The sequence below is a fragment of the Trematomus bernacchii genome, unplaced genomic scaffold, assembly GCF_902827165.1.
Source record: "Trematomus bernacchii unplaced genomic scaffold, fTreBer1.1, whole genome shotgun sequence".
In the NCBI taxonomy this organism is placed as follows: Eukaryota; Metazoa; Chordata; class Actinopteri; order Perciformes; family Nototheniidae; genus Trematomus; species Trematomus bernacchii.
In genome coordinates, this window is record NW_022987739.1 from 21,313,800 (window position 1) to 21,332,089 (window position 18,290).

Consider the following 18,290-nt stretch of genomic DNA (forward strand, 5'->3'; position numbering starts at 1 on the left):
GCATTCTACATTTCAATTTTTAGAAAAGAAAACTAAGTTTAATATTTCAAAATGAGACCCATCTGTACGTAGACTGGGCATCCCATATAACCTGGCTGAGCCAATATAAAACAATCAGCCAAATAACTTTTCAATATATTATTGATTACTATTTTTGAGGTACTTTTAGGTTGGCAGTAAACATAAGTCAGAGGTAAATGGTTTACTTTTACTCCACTACATGTATTGAATACCTTTAGTTACTTTACACATCTGGATGAATGATGTGAAATATAATCAAGTCTTAAATCAGACTTTAGTTCCACCTGGAGTAAATTCACAAGCTACCCTGCAGTATACAAAGTCATTCAAACTAGCTGCACCTTTACCAGCTTTGAGAACACTTTAATGATCAATCATTATAAAACATATCATATACAATTATTAGGGATGCTCCGATCGCCAATTTTGGGGCCGATCGCCGGAATCAGCTTGTTCCAGAGGTAGATAAAATAGCTAAGTGTGTTAGGTCTAACTCTTAATGTGTGTTCTGCTTCGCTCACCGGTCCGTCACAGCGGGTGGAGCTGCAGGATTTCTGCTTCACACACACGTTGCATACCGCTATTTTATTGTCACTTTCGGACACTTAAAATACTGCCAGACTAGTGAAGCCATTTTGGCGAGCTTGTTTTGCCGCGCACAGAGAAAAGTGTCATGTATTTTACATGCAACGATAGCCTAATCTAAAATGCTCTACTATGGCGTACCTTTCGTGTGGTGTGTGGCTCGTCAGCGCAGACTCTCGCATCGTTATTGTTGCACACTTTGCAGGAGGCTACTCTTGGGCTTCGCTTGACCCTCGTCTTAGCCATGGCTTGTATTTGTCTTCTGCTAGCCAACGCTCGTTGAAACGGCAACCTCCTGGCATACTGTCATCTATCACTCTCATCCGAATGCCCAGGTCACACACGTAACAAAAACACTTGCCGGTCACGAGCATTGCGCGGGAAGGCCGGAGCGGAGCTGTTTTATGTAAAAGCGAAGCAATTAAGCGCGCTCCGACTTCTTTATTTTATTTTAATCTAAAAAGCGAAGTAAAGCATTTACAATTTCAAGCACTTTATCCCAAATTCAAGCACCATTCCCAAAAGTCAAGCACTTTTCAAACCTTGAAAACACCTCGTACAATTTCAAGCATTTTCAAGGATTTCCAGCACCCGTACGCACCCTGATTGGTGGACAGTAACTATGTAGGCTACACTTTCCTTTTAGTTCAGGTCGAGGTAGGCTTCTGTATCCTACTTCAAATTACAAAATCATTTTGTTATTAAATTATTGTTGTAGTGTAGCCAACAGGACGAAGGTACGTTTTAACCGTTTGTTTTTTAGTTCTAATTGAAACAACAACAAAAAACAGAAACGGGTCGTTTTTTTGTTTTTCAATTTTGCCCCAAAACGGAAAAACGGCAATTCAGCTCGTTTTTTCGTTTTTCTGTTCTTACTGTTAAAACAAGTATACCACTCAATGTTTCGTTTCCATAGGTGGGTGTGTCTCCAGTGCCTCCTTGCTTCTGATTGGCTAGTTTGCCCTATGCTTGCGCTGTACTCTTCAAAATAAAGGTTCTAACTCTTTGCCTTCACACAGTGCAAAAATGACAAGCTTCTGCTATCTTTGATGAGCGATAACATTATTTTTGGCCATACGTTTTTCATAAGACTGATGAAGTTGGAATCAGTTGTAGTTACAACTATCCCAAATACTATGAAATACTTTTACTGTGTACTTCTTGATACTCAGCCCCACCTAGTGTCAGCAGAAAGTATTACAAATAATGATTACAAAAAATGCAAAAAAAAAATAAAAAAATATATAAAATATATTTTAAGATCATGTTTAATCATCTGATTCGTCTGTACATTGCTCTTGTTCTTCTAATTAGTGTCTACAGTGTGTGCCTATTGAGCTTTATACAGTCTATGCTATTGAGCTGTTTAGAGCCATGTGGGACAAAACCTGATCATGCCCCCTCCCTCTCACTGTGAGTGAACGGTGACTGTAAAAACTACACTGCGCATGCTCAGAGTATTTTCCTATTTAATGTGTGTGACAAAAAAATAATGACCATAGGGGCACTGAGCTGCCATCCCCACCATACGTCATCTCACATAATTCAGAGCTGATTGGCTGTAAGTACGTATGCCGCGAAAAGTGTGCTGTGTGAAGAGGAGACGAGAGAGCTGCAGTGGCGCGTCCTAAAACCAGGAAGTAAGCTGCGCATGGCTTGCCTCGACAAAAAAGCAATGAGATTTCTCCATAGGATTTTAGAAAATAGCTCGAAATAAGATCTGTGGGAAACGTACCTGTTAGATAAATGCACGTTTTGTTCAGCCGGATAATATCCACATGTCTACCCTACTTTTATAATTTTTTAATCATAAATCTATCGATTAGATTTATGATAGACTTTTGAAACTACAAGAAGATAAGGAGGACTTTTACAAAAAAGTAATAGACATTTTTGTCCAGAAGGATAGGCAAATTAACTTCATCTTCAAGTCAAGGTAAGACCGCCATTTTATTGAAAATGGGATCTTACTAATACAGAACAATTCAATATTTAAATGATAAAATTACATTTTGTGGGTATCCTTTTGTTGAACTGTCTGTTTAAAATTAATCGAAGCATCAGACAAAAAAAGCTTTTGAAAATAATATTATATTTTGGTTTAGGTCAAAATATAATATTTGTAAACCTGAAGAGTCAGTGCCAGTGCCTCACCAGCCATGAACCTCACTGCAGGTCACTGCAGAAGCTTATATATAGACATCTAAGTTTTTTGTGCCCCACCACTTTTGTACATATAAAAACGCCACTGTATATGTGACGAGCAATACAAATACTTTTAAGTTCGAAGACTGATCATTTTGGACTCAGTAGTTAGACTACTAGCGCAAAGACTATAAAATACTTTTATTTTGTACTTTCAGAGAAATCCTATGTCAAATTGTCCACCCTGAATACCCCATGCAGATGCTCCTGTTGTCTGTCTAAATTAAAGTAAATTATTAAAAAAGGTTGAATAGTTGAAATTGAACGTAAACTGTGTCAAACACCACTCCTGAAATTGACTTTGGTTGAAGTTTATTATAATATTGATATTATATAAAGATCTATATATAACATTGATTAAGCCTTACGGGTCCCTTTTAAAATATATATATATTTTGTATAATGTTCTGGGCTGATAGTGCCTTATTTTCAATTTGAAAACACATGGCAATTGTATTAATACAGCAGATGAAAATATTTGCAATTCTTCATGGGTGTCATTGGCTCTCTAGATAAAGGCAGTATCTGTTTGCTAACCTCAGATATTGATTTATTTAAATAAGTGACCTTTGAATACATATTGCAAACATAACCTTAAAAAGGTGCAGGAAAAGGACTTCAAATATTACTTAAAGACTGGACTTTTTAATTCAGTCAAGAGAAGAGAAAAGAGAAGAAAGGAAAGAAAATTGTTATAAGGGGTTATTAATGACAGACATAATATGGCTAGGGAGGCTGTGGCTGATCGTGCGTTGATCTTCGGATCAGGGGGGACTGGTTCAATCCCCACTGCAGTCAACATGTCGTTGTGTCCCTGGGCTTCATCCCAAATAGCTCCTGTGAGGATTGTCCACAGTATTGAGTGTATGTAAGTCGCTTTAAGGTAAAAGCAACTAACAAGTGACATGTAGAGGTCAGTGGCACTCAGACTCTACAGGGGTCATTTTTTGATCATGGGGCATCACCCCTGTACAGCATCAGGACAATATCTCTATGGAGTCAGACACTGAAAGTGTGGTGGAGGCTGATGTGTTGACTGGGACAGTCAAATAGGACAAATAACCACAAACCATTTTTATTTTGTTTACTGACCACACAGTTTTGTTTTTATGAGCCTCTACCAACTGGTCGAGCTGGCCTTGGCAGAAGTGCATTTTCAACAATCATCATATAGTACAGTATTTTTGTATGCATCAAACTCAAATAAAACACAAACTCAAATACATTTTTTTCTTTTATGGAAGATGAGCAATATATACAACCAGATATATTCATAAAAAATAATAAATTATAATTGTAAAACAAAAAAGAAATGGAAAAAAGTAATGGAAAGTGTTTTTCATTATAAAAAGTTTGGCCTAACAATAAACAACTGGCCTAACAGCAAATGTCTATATCTTGTGTTGGCCTAACTTGCTCATGTGTGTGCAACTTTGGGCTGCATTTCATGCATGAAAGGGGCTATATAAATTACTATCGCTCTTTCACTCTGAGACTCATAAGGCAGTACTAGATTTAGTAATATTACCATGAATCTAGCCATTTATTTACCATATTTTATTGGAAAACATCTCTGAAACTCTGAAAAAGTCGTATTGCTAGTTTACAATATGAAGGCCAATTCGACCGGTTGGTTGAGCATATTTTCAAAAAAATAATTACACCCTTGTTATATAATTCTGTTCAGTAAGTGCTCTGACACTAAAATATGTAAAAAATGATATGGTTACCTTACAAAAGTTGACCAAAAAGAGTGATTTCTTCAGGAGTGATTTTTAGCATGCCAACTTTCTCAGTGGAAGCTAGCTGAAGGGCTTTCTGTTCGAACCACAGTGACATCTAGAGGTTTTTTTGTGCATAACATGTCAACCAAACGATAGAGCTGGCTGAATCAGATGGAGTTACACTTTTTTATTTATTTTTCAACAAGATATCAAAACACAAAATGTGCTCTACCAAATGGTGGCGCTGGCTGTTAAAGGTTAAGACAGCATCATCATAAGAGGCCAACAAGAGTGACAGGGTGTGTCACTTTGCTGAAGGATAGACCAGCAGGATATTCTCTGAAGATTTCCCAAGGGGTAAAAGCTGCTGCTGGAGTACTGACTGGAGGAAGTGCTGATATCATGTCTACCATATCCTCTTAAAATACTCTGTCCAACAATATAAGTCTAATGACACCTTTTTATTTAAGATGCATTCTTGTACTAAGGAGGGGAATTTGAAAAAGAATACCTGAAAAAGTACTTGTTGGTGTAGTTAAATTAGTATACTGAGTCAAACAGTATCACTCATTAAGAATTTATTGCAGAAAATAATTGTATCTCTCATCAAAGATAGCAGAAAACATGCATTATTGTACTCAAGAGGGGAGTTTGACAGGGTACACAGTAAAAGTACTCTAAATAGTATTTATCAATCCTCAACCTCCAAGCTATTTTAATATAGATTTGAAGAAAAAAACCTCGATGCTGACTTGACCACGCAAACGAGAAATACGGCCGCATCAATTCAGCAGTGTCACAGTAACATCAAACAGAGAGGTACTCATACTTTATAAGATAGGGATTCATGGCTGACAGTGCAAGACAGACAGCCAGATAGACAGATCGCGAGACAGACAGACAGACAGACCAACAGACCGACAGACGCGCACCCACACACGCACCCACACACGCACCCACACACGGACAGACTGTCTTCTGTATGTTTTGCATGTAGCCATATATTCAATGTTGTGCAAACACGCACTGCACTCTAGGCAAAGAGTATGAACCTTTATTTTGAAGAGTAGGCCTACAGCGCAAGCATAGGGCAAACTAGCCAATCAGAAGCAAGGAGGCACTGGAGACCCACCCACCTATGGAAACGAAACATTGAGTGGTATACTTGTTTTAACAGTAAGAACAGAAAAACGAGCTGAATTTCCGTTTTTTGGTTTTGGGGCAAAATTGAAAAACAAAAAAACGACCCGTTTCTGTTTTACTATTAGTTTTAATTAGAACTAAAAAACAAACGGTTAAAACGTACCTTGGTCCGACGGGGTAATTTGGACGTTTATTTTACCCAGATGATTTTACCCAAACGGGAGAATATTGTTAATTACTTTTGGTGGAACTATATAACTTATTACATTTGGGTTATTTATTATATATTTTCCACAACAAAACAAAGTGTGTATGCTCTCTAAATGCGATTCTAGTTTATTGTGGATTATTATAGGTAAATATTAACTTCTTTGATCCCTTTGCTGAAATACAAAAACTAGCTGACAGAAAATATAGTATTAACAGTACAAATAAAAAGCTTTTCTTTTACCAACTGCAACAATAAAATGATGAACAAATTAATTTAATAACAATTATTATCCAATAATATGTCTGAAATTGGTCATAGAGTATATGTGGATTCTAGTAAGTAACACTCTAGAGAAAATGCAGCTCAAATAATTTAGTTTTGTATTGCGAGCTCTGACAGTGAATATCTTGATGTTTGCAGGAACACATTACCTCAAACAAATACATTAAGCGGAAATGTCAAATGTGGGCGTTTCGACTGCTCCCTTTCTGAGAGGGTGGATACACTTGTGACACCTGTTTGGCCGTTTCGCCAGCGACAGGATCTGCTCTATCTGATCTGATCAAAGCTCACAGTTGTAGAAAAACAAAATGAAAACGTCAGGACTTTTTTGTCAAATATGTCTGTAGTTTTTTATGTGTGTTGGTTAGAATGTTGTCGTGTTTTCCCATTGATTCCTTAGACTTGGGAGAACTTTCACTGAAGTCCAAAGGCTTGTAAATCAATGTTCTCTGTGTGGTATGAATACATTTCTTTAAGATTCAACAGCCAAAATATACAGCTTAGTTTTTCCTGAACAGAAATATCTATATAACTTGATAATGCCTTTCAGGATTGAGGTTATACAAGCATTATTACACAAAAAGACAAGGCAAACCAAACATATGAAGAAAGGGTTTTGAGAGTTTTATGACTTGTTTCAGGAAAGTTATATGGGTAAAAATAGCATGACGACATTATTTGTTATAACATTTTTGGTAAAGCATTAGAATCTGTTAGTAAAACTGAAATATGTTTTTCTTTTTTTATATTTTATTTGCATTTTGCATGTTTTATATCTTCATAAGAACAAATGTGTCAAAGAGAGAGTCTTTGTTCATTGGGGGAAATTGTTACACAAACGGTGTTGCAAAGAAACCAAGTAATGATCAGATCTGCAGATGGCTTGATCCTTTTTCAGGACATGTATTCTCTTACAGATGGCTTCATGTTGGGTCACAATGTGGCCCTTATGTCTCTGCCCTTCACACCTCTGTCAGGGTAAGGACACGTGTCCATGAGGCGAAGGTGAAAGGAAGCGAGGCGAGCCAGGACCTCCTCCAGGGTTTCAGCAGGAACAAGGATACATAGCCTGAGAGAGAGAAATAAAAGCACGATCGTCATTTTTTGAGAAAATGCAACATACCTAACTAATGTGACATGTCTCTCACCTCAGATAGTGGTTTCCAGTTGTCTCCCCATTCTGACATCCTGCGCCTAAAAACACACCTTCCTCTTTAAGTAACATCTGACAGTACAGAACACCTGCCTCCACCTCCAATTTCTGAAAGCAGAGGGGTAAATGTTTTTATTTCTAGCAGAATGACTCTATAGTTATCTCGTTTCTTTTGCATTTTCGACGAGCTGGTAATAGCTGGTATATAATATGATACCTGATGAGTTTATAGTGGTGGAATGCAAATTAACTTCATATTTTAAGTATCCGTTTCATCTTAAAATAGCATTTTGTCCCCAGGAGTACAACAGGCTGTTGTTTCCTAAATATTGCTCCTCTATCCTTTAACATTGCTGAAGATGTTGGGGCCTTCTGCTCATTTTTAAAGTTTCACAATGTTCAAAAAGGTCTTTATTTTTCTCATACTGCAGCACCTCTTTTCACCCTCTGTCTGAAACCAGAGCCCAGTCTGCTCTGATTGGTTAGCTGGCCGGCTCTGTTGTGTTTGGTCAACTTTTAAGAGATGTCCTGTCCCCTAGCCTATCACGCACAAGGTGTTGGAGTGCTATATGTTACATAGTGATGCTACAGAAGTAAACAAAGAAGGACGTTTCAGGCAGGGGGGTGGGGGGGGGGGGGAGAGAAACTCCCTCTGGAAGGAACTTTACAGTCGGATTTTGTACAAAAGTAAATATAGAGTTAGCTGTGCAAATATGTTTCAAGTTGAATTTAAACAATGAAAAATACATGGAGGAAATGACAGGCTTCATAAAAGCGACTTTTACACACTTAAAAAAATACAGTTGACAGTAATACAAATTATACACATTTATACAATTGTTTACATATTTATAATAACAGAAATCTATGCTTGTTTTTTTTTTTATCTTCTCTCCTTTTGTCTATGTCCCTCTTTCTCTATTCCTACCTACCTATTGTAGTATTCACTACCTCTGCTTTGGGAACTGCCCTTTGTCCTGATAATAACAATTGAAAAGTAAAATCAAATTGCCTCATCATGCATAGTGATATCCTCTAACCATCAAATGTCATGACATTGCACTACACTGTGTTACATGAATAAGAAGGTTCTGGTAATATATTCTCCCACCTTGGCCTTCTCTATAATCTCAGATGGTAAATGCAGGCGGGGGTAAAGGTAGATTCCCCCCTTCGCTGGCTGACTGCTCATCCCTGGTAGATCATTTAGGAACTCATGAGCCCGCTGAGCATTCTGGGACAAAGTGGCCTGAATGAGGAGAATCTCCTTAAAAAAAGAAGAAGAGTAATTAGAATCACAATACATAAGAAGGACCTACAGTATACATATACATCTGCCATATGGGAAAATGATAATACTGTGTCAGCACAAAGAGGCTCTGCAGCCGTGTCACCTGTGTGTATGTGTCATAGGAAGGGTCTCCAGGTCTTGGTGGGTTGACCATGAGATCCAGAGCAAGCTGTCCTGTAACTGGACTGCTAATATCAGTACACAGCATAGTATCAACAAAATGCGTCACTTCAGGGTCCATGTTGACCAGCTCCATGTATCCTGCCCTCAGACCACACCTGGGAAATGGATGCAGAAGTTATTAGCGTACTTGATTCCTGTTTGGACATTTGTGGTCCTGATGAATTTAGCGGTTTATACTCTCTCTTTGCTTTAAATGTTAAACTCTCTGCTCAGCAGGTTTTGTCAGTTTTGCTACGATGGACTTTTCACTGGGACCATGTAGAACAGAATACTTTCTAGGATTACCCCATGGATTTCTGTAGGGATCATTGGGATCCTTAGCATGTACTGCATGTGAATTGTTGTTTGATACTTTCAGCAAACACAATATCAAAATAAAATGCAAATAACATATCCAAGCTCACAACATTGCAAGTATAAGAGAAATAACTCACTCTCCCATGCAGGCGCTGGATAGAGAGTGGAGGGAGACCATCTGCACTGTCCCTGAGTACTCTTTGCCCATCTCAAACAGGACTCTTTTAAAGGAAATAAACTCTTTCCCTTGTCCATACACACTGTCCTGGTACACCTAGTGCACAGAGGGAAAGGAAGAGATCGATTATCCACAATTATCCTTATTTCATGTTTCTCTGTCTACACAGGCAGCAGGCATTTGGCCTTTGGGCTGGGACACCATTGTGTATGAAGAGCAGTGGCGTTTTTATATGTACAAAAGTGGTGGGGCACAAAAAACTTAGATGTCTATATATAAGCTTCTGCAGTGACGTGCAGTGAGGTTCATGGCTGGTGAGGCACTGGCACTGACTCTTCAGGTTTACAAATATTATATTTTGACCTAAACCAAAATATAATATTATTTTCAAAAGCTTTTTTTGTCTGATGCTTCGATTAATTTTAAACAGACAGTTCAACAAAAGGATACCCAAAAAATGTCATTTTATCATTTAAATATTGAATTGTTCTGTCTTAGTAAGATCCCATTTTCAATAAAATGGCGGTCTTACCTTGACTTGAAGATGAAGTCCATTTGCCTATCCTTCTGGACAAAAATGTCTATTACTTTTTTGTAAAAGTCCTCCTTATCTTCTGGTAGTTTCAAAAGTCTATCATAAATCTAATCGATAGATTTATGATTCAAAAATTATAAAAGTAGGGTAGACATGTGGATATTATCCGGCTGAACAAAACGTGCATTTATCTAACAGGTACGTTTCCCACAGATCTTATTTCGAGCTATTTTCTAAAATCCTATGGAGAAATCTCATTGCTTTTTTGTCGAGGGAAGCCATGCGCAGCTTACTTCCTGGTTTTAGGACGCGTCACTGCAGCTCTCTCGTCTCCTCTTCACACACCACACTTTTCGCGGCACACGTACTTACAGCCAATCAGCTCTGAATTATGTGAGATGACGTATGGTGGGGATGGCAGCTCAGTGCCCCTATGGTCATTATTTTTTTGTCACACACATTAAATAGGAAAATACTCTGAGCATGCGCAGTGTAGTTTTTACAGTCACCGTTCACTCACAGTGAGAGGGAGGGGGCATGATCAGGTTTTGTCCCACATGGCTCTAAACAGCTCAATAGCATAGACTGTATAAAGCTCAATAGGCACACACTGTAGACACTAATTAGAAGAACAAGAGCAATGTACAGACGAATCAGATGATTAAACATGATCTTAAAATATATTTTATATATTTTTTAATTTATTTTTTGCATTTTTTGTAATCATTATTTGTAATACTTTCTGCTGACACTAGGTGGGGCTGTGCCCCACCTGCCCCTAATGACCAGTCGCCACTGATGAAGAGACTGTTCACTTAAACTGATTTCCTCAGGCTCTCTCTCCTCCTTACTTGTGAATATAAACAAAGCGAGGTTGTAAATATTCTCTTTTTCATTAATGAATAGACTGAATGTGTGCTATGTGTCAGAGAGCAATTCTTATGACATGGCTTTGTGGAGCTTGCTTCTCTGCAAGAACCTTAACTGGTTATGTCTTGCTGATGGAAACTCTGATAACCGACTTTCTGAGGGGGAAAAGCGCAGTTTAGGGAAGAATATCTCAGAGTTGGTTTGGGCAGAGACGATAGATATTTGACTGTAACTTCTAATACATTTTTAGTGTCGAACATCAGTTTCAAACTCTTTGTACAGCTTGTGTTCGGGTCCTTTGTTCCAAGAGTTTCATCACAATAATGAAAGAAGCAGAAGACTGCCAGGTATTCTATTGAACCCAAGATGCGGTTCACCTCATCGACCAGCAGTAAGAGTCTCTCCGCTGCTGCAAAGCGAATCACTTCCTCTATTGATTTCCAGTCCTGCACATGACCTAGGAGGACAAACAGCAGCATGCACAAAGTGATGACAGCAAGGACATTTAAACTGGTGGCATAAATGTATTTACTGTATGCAGTGGTGGAAAAAGTATTCAGATCCCTTACTTCAGTAAAAATACCAATACATTAATGTCAAAAAACTCCATAACAAGTTAAAGTACTGCATGTAAACCTCACTTCACTAAAAGGACAGAAGTATTTTCAGAAAATGTATTTAAAGTATCAAACGTAAATATAAAAACCTTTTTCTTTTATATTACCTCCGAATGTGATATAATATTAGACATATGACATTATTATTTGCATCAAGTAGCAGTTTCCTGTTTTAGACAAACAACATTTGTTTATTTTTTGGTAATATATTGAATAACTTTAACCAAAATGTCACTGTTCAATCTTTAGAGATGCAAAACATTTAAAAATGGTTATCACATGTCTTTGACGCAAAATCCTAATCTGTAAAGTAACTAAAGCCAAACAATAAAAGTCATGGAGAAAATTACGTTATTTCCCTTTTCACTGAAGTGGGGTAGAAGTATATATTTTATTTAAAAAAAGTAAAGTTTAAATACTTCAAAATTGCACTCAAGGACAGTGCATTGGTAAATGTTACTTTCCACCACTGACTACCTACCTGTGGGGGTTCCTGGGTTGCTGATGTAGATGGCTCTGGGATTGCAGCCTCCCCGATCACATTTCAGAGCACGGTGCAGCTCGCTCAGATCTACAGCCCAGCCTCGGTCCTCCATCAGCTGGTACGGCACCAAGGCCACCCCGGCATCATCCAGCAGTGTGGGCAGGGTGTGAGGGCAGGGCCTGGGAGTCAACACGCCTGTCTGAGTGTCCCCTTCCCCACTGGCTAGCAGCTTCAAAATCACCTAAACACAGCAGATTAGTATGCATAACTCATTGAATGTTGATCAGAGATATGCTACACTGTTCCATCATTTTCAATTCTATTCTAAGCATTGAAGAATAATTGTAGTTATTTACAACTTGTTGCCTTTTTTTTCGGGTTATTTGATCAGTTATGACATTAGATGAGATGTAGGAATTTAGTGTTTGTTATTGCCAGGAAGTTTAAGTCAGGCTAAAAGCTATAGGAATTATGGACAGATGCTCAACTCTTCCAAATCGGGTCCTTTGGCTCCAGACCAACTTTTTTCATCACTGTCTTTATACTGTCATCAAAAACAATTTCAACCATCCTGAGGCAACCTATGCAATAAATGGTTGAAAAACACTTCTTTCAGGGAGGGCAAAATGCCATGGTTAACGTTTACAGTTCAACTGAGGACAGAAGTTTTTCAAAGTCTCTCCCGCAGGTCAACACTTTTTCTTATCTTCGATTAGATAGATAGAGCTTTATTGTCCCCCTTAGGAGAAATTTGTCTTGGGCATCGAGATAATAAACATAAAACATTTAGGACAATCAGTCATAGATAAAGAACAGAGATCACATATTACATGGCAAAGAAACAAACAAGAAACATACAGGTACAGAACTTTCCCTATTGCACATACATAAATCAAATATTGCACTTTCCCTATTGCATTCATACATAATCAAATATTGCACTTTTCCCTATTGTATTTATACATAAATCAAATGTTGCACCTTCCCTACTGCATTCACACACAAATCAAATATTGCACTTTCCCTATTGCACCTATGCATAGTGTCCGTCAAATTGCACATATCCCTATTGTATCCATACCTATTTACACATATTGCACTTTCCCTAACCTTCTCGATTGCACAAACTACACTGTAAACATTGCACCTCCCAACAACTCCTAACACAGCATAATCACAATTGTTTCTGACTGTTCAGCAGCTTGATTGACAGTGGAATAAAGGACATTTTACAGTTTGGTAATCTATACCTTCTGCCCTGGCAGCAACTCAAACTCTCTATACAGGATGTGTTTGGGGTCGCATGTGATTTTACTGCCTTGCTTTCTCACCATCTCCTCAAAATATCTCCTGAAGAGAGGATGGTGGAAGCATGCCAATTTTTTTTTTTTTTTAGCCCTTTTTATCAAGCTCTGGAGTTGTGATTTAGATTTAACTGAGTCTCTAGTCAGTAGACTGAGTATGGCTGTGTCATCAGAAAGCTTTATAATGTGGTTGTGTGTGTGCTGACTCCTACACTCATTTGTGTAGATTGTGAAGAGAAGAGGAGAGCTAACGCAGCCTTGTGGTGCCCCTGTGCTTATGACCTGTGTGTCAGAGAGGGTCGAGTTTACTTTCACCTGCTGCTGTCTTTCAGTTAGGAAGGAGTGATACCATCTGATTAAGTAAGGATTCACATCCATCTGTTTGAGCTTTTGTAACATAATTTGGGGAAGAATAGTATTAAAAGCTGAGCTAAAGTCCACGAACATTAATCTAGCATAAGCTGAAGGGTTTTCCAGGTGTTTTAAAATAAAGTGAGTTGTAGAGGTCAGAGCATCATCTGTACCTCTACCATCGCTATACGCAAACTGGTAGGGGTCCAAGAGGTGTTGCACCTCAGTTCGCAAGTTCCCTACAAAAATCCGTTCGAGTGACTTCATAACTATTGAGGTCAAAGCCACTGGTCTGAAGTCGTGATATAGTTTCAGAGAGTATCTGGACAATGAAACATGATAATATTGTAATGACAGCTTATTCATACCAAGAGGCCCCTTTGAGAACCAGCAGAAATGAATACATCTTTGGCGTGTGAATGCACTCCGACGTCACGTCTCATGATGAACTCAGCGATGCTTTGCCTGACGTGAGGCATGCCAGAGGAGTCTGTATAGGAACCTGTGGGTGGATCAATCAAGCTATATCTTAACATAGCAGTTGGCTGCGATTTCATAGTCAGAGAGATTGTTTTTTTCTAGTCCTTACCAACACTTCCTCCATCACAGACCTCCAGGAGCCGCTGAGCCCTCAGCCTGACATCCAAAGGTAGAGTTGTGTTTCCCAGCAGCTCAGGGTGCAGGCAAACGGCCAAAACCTGAGGAAAAGGGCCGTATTTAGAGCAATAAGTGAGAGAATATTTACATGACCATGTCAAAGGAACATACCCTAATATCCCAGTCAAGTACATGGTTACACAAAGCCAACACAACAGAATATACAGAGAGTGATCAAGGAACAACTAAATGTGTTTGATCAGAAGAATTTAGAAAAATATATAATATAAAACACGCAATATTTCATTACAGTGACTAAAATAAAGATATGTACGGATGAAGAAGAATAGGGCAGATGCCATTTGCACCCAGGTGCCCAAATACAACAATGAGATATGCACCAGCACCCATGGTGCCATGGTCAGTTTGGCAATTTACACCCGGATGAATATAGCATGGCAAAAACATGCACCCATGTGTCTATAGACAATAATGGTATTTACACCAAGGCACACATTAGGAACATTCCTTTCTTTAAGATAAATTAATTCCCTTATGGAGCTGCGTCAACTTGAAATTCCCCTATCGTGGATCAATAAAGGCACATTTTTCTTCATCACTGTAGGTATTTACACCCGGGTGTATCTGTTTTTACTGTTTCTGTGACTGCCTGGTAAGGTAAGCTGAACATCAGAGACAAATACCACCTAGGCCATATTGTAAACGTGGACAAACAGGTCTAATTCAATCATTTTGTTGATTTTCTCTAATAAAAAATATGTTTAGCCCTACTGTTATACGGTTAAGTACTGCCAAAATCACTTCACACATGCATGTTCTCCTACTGGTTATAGTACAATACTTTTATCTTTTCACCTTTACAGGAACTTAACCGGGAACTGCTGAGACTGGGATGGATTACAAATGGTGGGATTTCAAACACCAATTGGTGTAATTTGCCCTATTATTAGGGCCATAGCATCCTGAACGTGTCCAATCTCGTCTAACATTTGGAAGCTAAGCAGGGTTGGGCTGCTTCAGTACGTAGATGGGAAACCTGGACTCTGGTTGGTTGGTTGAACGTCATGAAGTTAAAATAACCAAATAGGTACCATTTGACTTTTCTTACCCGGGTGCAAATGGATACTTGAAAATGTAAAACGTAAAAAATAAACTTGTTAAATTAAGAACTAAATAAGATATTTTTACGAAGTCTGACAGCATCCAATCATGAAAAACTGTTTTAAAAGTGTAAGGACAGACATCTCACAAGACAAAACCAACCTGACGGACAAATGAGATGGGTTTCATGCCGGCTTTGTGGGGATCACCTGAGCTGATGTCAATCACCTCTTTGAAGGGTTTCTGCACCCCCTACAGGGGAACACATTCACAGGAAAAGGATCAGGTCTAGTCTGGATTGTAGAACCAAATAACCCACCATAACTATTCAAATATCCTTGAATTATAAATATATTAAAACTCCTGCATTAACTTAAGGATAGAGAATTCATTTTTGACATTACTTTACATCCTTGCATTTGCCAAAATCCTTCTTTTTGAATGCACTGGTCATCATAAATACACCAAAGCTAACATAAAATAACACCTGATTTGCGAATTCAAACATTAAATAAGATGGAAATAAGTTACCAACGTTTCATTGTGTTATCTAATTGTTTTTACCGTATTCACCTGAGGTGTCTCCCCTTAAACATTAACATATAGAGCTATATTTCTCCAGTGTACACAGATTAAGTGTGTGAGCTGAATAAATAAAGATAAAGATAGATATATAGATTAGCGGTACTTACCTGTGCGATCTCTTGTGTGACGTGTGCAGCAAGACTCTGAAGCCCACTGTGTGCTGACTCTCTGATCCCCTTCACTGTGGGGTTTACATGTTGCAGGGAACTCATCGTTGTTTTTGCTCAAACTGTTTTATTTAGGATCCAAACTGTTCACTTACAACTGCTTATAATGGCTCTTGTTGCAGCAAAATGTGTCACCCCGCTGCAAAACTCTTAGTGCGTGCACGAGAGAGGGGTGAATGGCTGACCAGGTTCTCTCTGTCAGTCAGTTCACCCGTTTGATGAGTAATCCATCATGCTAATATTCTGTGACAATCCAATACATAAACCTTATATCTAACATGGACTTTGTACAAGTGGTACCTTTACAGAACAAACAAATCTTCCAGAAACACAATGAAGGTGGCAAAGGCTCCTCCAATAAAGCTTTTCTAGCTTCCAAGAAAAGCTTTAATCATCAATAATGTATTTCAAATGTCAAATTATGTAAATTAAAGTGGTATTGTAAAAAAGAAGCTAGATGATAGACTAAATTAATATTTTTCAAAACCCAAGGAAGGAAGTTGGGCAGGGGCCATTGGTTCAAAAGCATTCTACGTTTCTTAATTATTTTTCACAGTTTGTTCCTTGTAACTTAGATAATCATCATCCAGTATCAAAACACTCAGGGCCTGCTCACTTATTTAACTGTGCGCCCTTTGATTCAGATTCAAGATTCAAGGCTTTTATTGTCATATGTACATAGCTACAGTGTAGTTATGACAATGACATTCTTAGGTCACAGGCTCCTCTAACAGTGCAGTGGATGTTATTATATTAAAGGGGCCCTATTTGAGATTTTCTGGGTTTTTCCTTTCCTGTTGTGTGTTATATCGGTTTTTGTGCATGTGCATGGTCTTCAAAAGTTCATGCCAGAGGGATATTCTCTCACACATACTTCCCCCCCTCCACAGCCTGAAACACCTCCATTGATTGGACTCCTTTCTTTACTTCCGTAACATAGTGACATCATTATGTAACATGCGCACTTCTATTGGCTAGCGCTCACACACATTGTGCCGGATAGGCTAAGGGACGGGACGTTTCCAACACATCTCTCACCAAACAGAACAGAGCCGGCCAGCTAACCAATCAGAGCAGACTGGTCTCTGGTTTCAGACAGAGGGTGAAAAGAGGCAGTATGAGAAAAATAAATACCTTTTTGAACATTAAAGCATGGAGACATGTCAAAGTAGAGGCACAAAACACAAATATAAACCTGAAAATGAGAATAATAGGGCCCCTTTAACACTGCTTTTATAATTCAACTAAAAAATGTACGACATACTATGACTTTTTATGGTATACTATAAATTGACCGTTGATGTCACAATAGCTCTTAAACTAAAGAACAAACCGATTAGAATTTGGTGTTCAAAGTTGAAGGACACTGTGTGATCCCTGAAAGAGTTGCAATGTTTTTGGCCATAACTCAAGAAGGCAGGTGCTCTTATTGAATATGGTGGAAACTGATTTATTTGGGGTATTGTTGCTTTAAAAATAACTAACCAATTGTTGCAGCCCTAGTCTTGACTTTTGGATTTTCAGCTACATGTTAAGTGTTCATTTGCTTTTAGTATGCCAACCTGCTAAGTTACTAACTAACTAACTTCGGTGATGATTGCAGTAAACGTTGCCACGGCTAAACAACAGAATGTGAGATTTGCCATTGTGAGAATCTTTACATTTCTCTTATATATTTTTTGTTCCGTAGTTGGGACGTTTTTTTTTTCAGTCAAAATAATTGGAGCGGAGGTATTCTGATTTCTAAGACCCTTTCAGAGATAAAATATGCGAGATTGCTGCTCATCTGTCTGGTAGAGTTATGGCTTTCAATTCTCTCCTCACTGTACTTTTCTACTTACTTGTCAAGATCATTTGCTGCTGTTAGTTTTGCGCTTCATGTCTTAAAGGACGGTGCAGCGCCGAGTACAGTGTTGTGTCTCATGAAATAAGGATGGACTGTACCTTTAAAAGAGGAGCACAAACGTAGATACAGTATAGATGAAGGAACTTTTATAAAGTGGAACTTGGACAGGGTTTGTAATGCAGAGTAATAATACTGGACAGTTAGCATAGATACAGAAGGGAACACAACAGGAGTCAAATCGAAGAAGACCTTTGCATAGAAGTCCCAACACAGTGCAACTGCAGGAAAAGAGAGGTTTGTGTGAACAATATATGATGTATTCTACACAACGTTACAGTATATCTTCAATGATTTGTCATCCATTAAAACATCGGTTTGATAAATAAAAGCAGTTATATACAATAAGAAAAGAGGATGATGGGAAGGAGAAGTAGCTAGGAAGGGGTGTTTTTTGGTACAAAGCCATGCAGGGGGTCATTTTGAAGCAGTTTTTTGGCAGATCCAGGACCAGGTATGACACATCTGTTGATAAGAGCCCG

The 18,290-nt window shown here is 38.4% G+C and overlaps 1 protein-coding gene across 1 annotated transcript; it reads right to left on the reverse strand.

The window, feature by feature from the left end:
• Positions 1 to 6,893: 6,893 nt before the first annotated feature.
• On the reverse strand, positions 6,894 to 16,051 carry LOC117495246 (alanine aminotransferase 2-like). Its single transcript, XM_034146398.1, has 11 exons — positions 15,846 to 16,051; positions 15,316 to 15,405; positions 14,024 to 14,132; positions 13,803 to 13,936; positions 11,777 to 12,020; positions 11,056 to 11,135; positions 9,233 to 9,369; positions 8,719 to 8,893; positions 8,436 to 8,591; positions 7,320 to 7,432; positions 6,894 to 7,240 (listed from the first exon to the last, which is right to left on the reverse strand). Exons 1-11 carry the CDS (start codon positions 15,948 to 15,950, stop codon positions 7,105 to 7,107), a joined length of 1,479 nt encoding a protein of 492 aa, XP_034002289.1. The 5' UTR covers positions 15,951 to 16,051; the 3' UTR covers positions 6,894 to 7,104.
• Between the last annotated feature and the right edge of the window lie 2,239 nt (positions 16,052 to 18,290).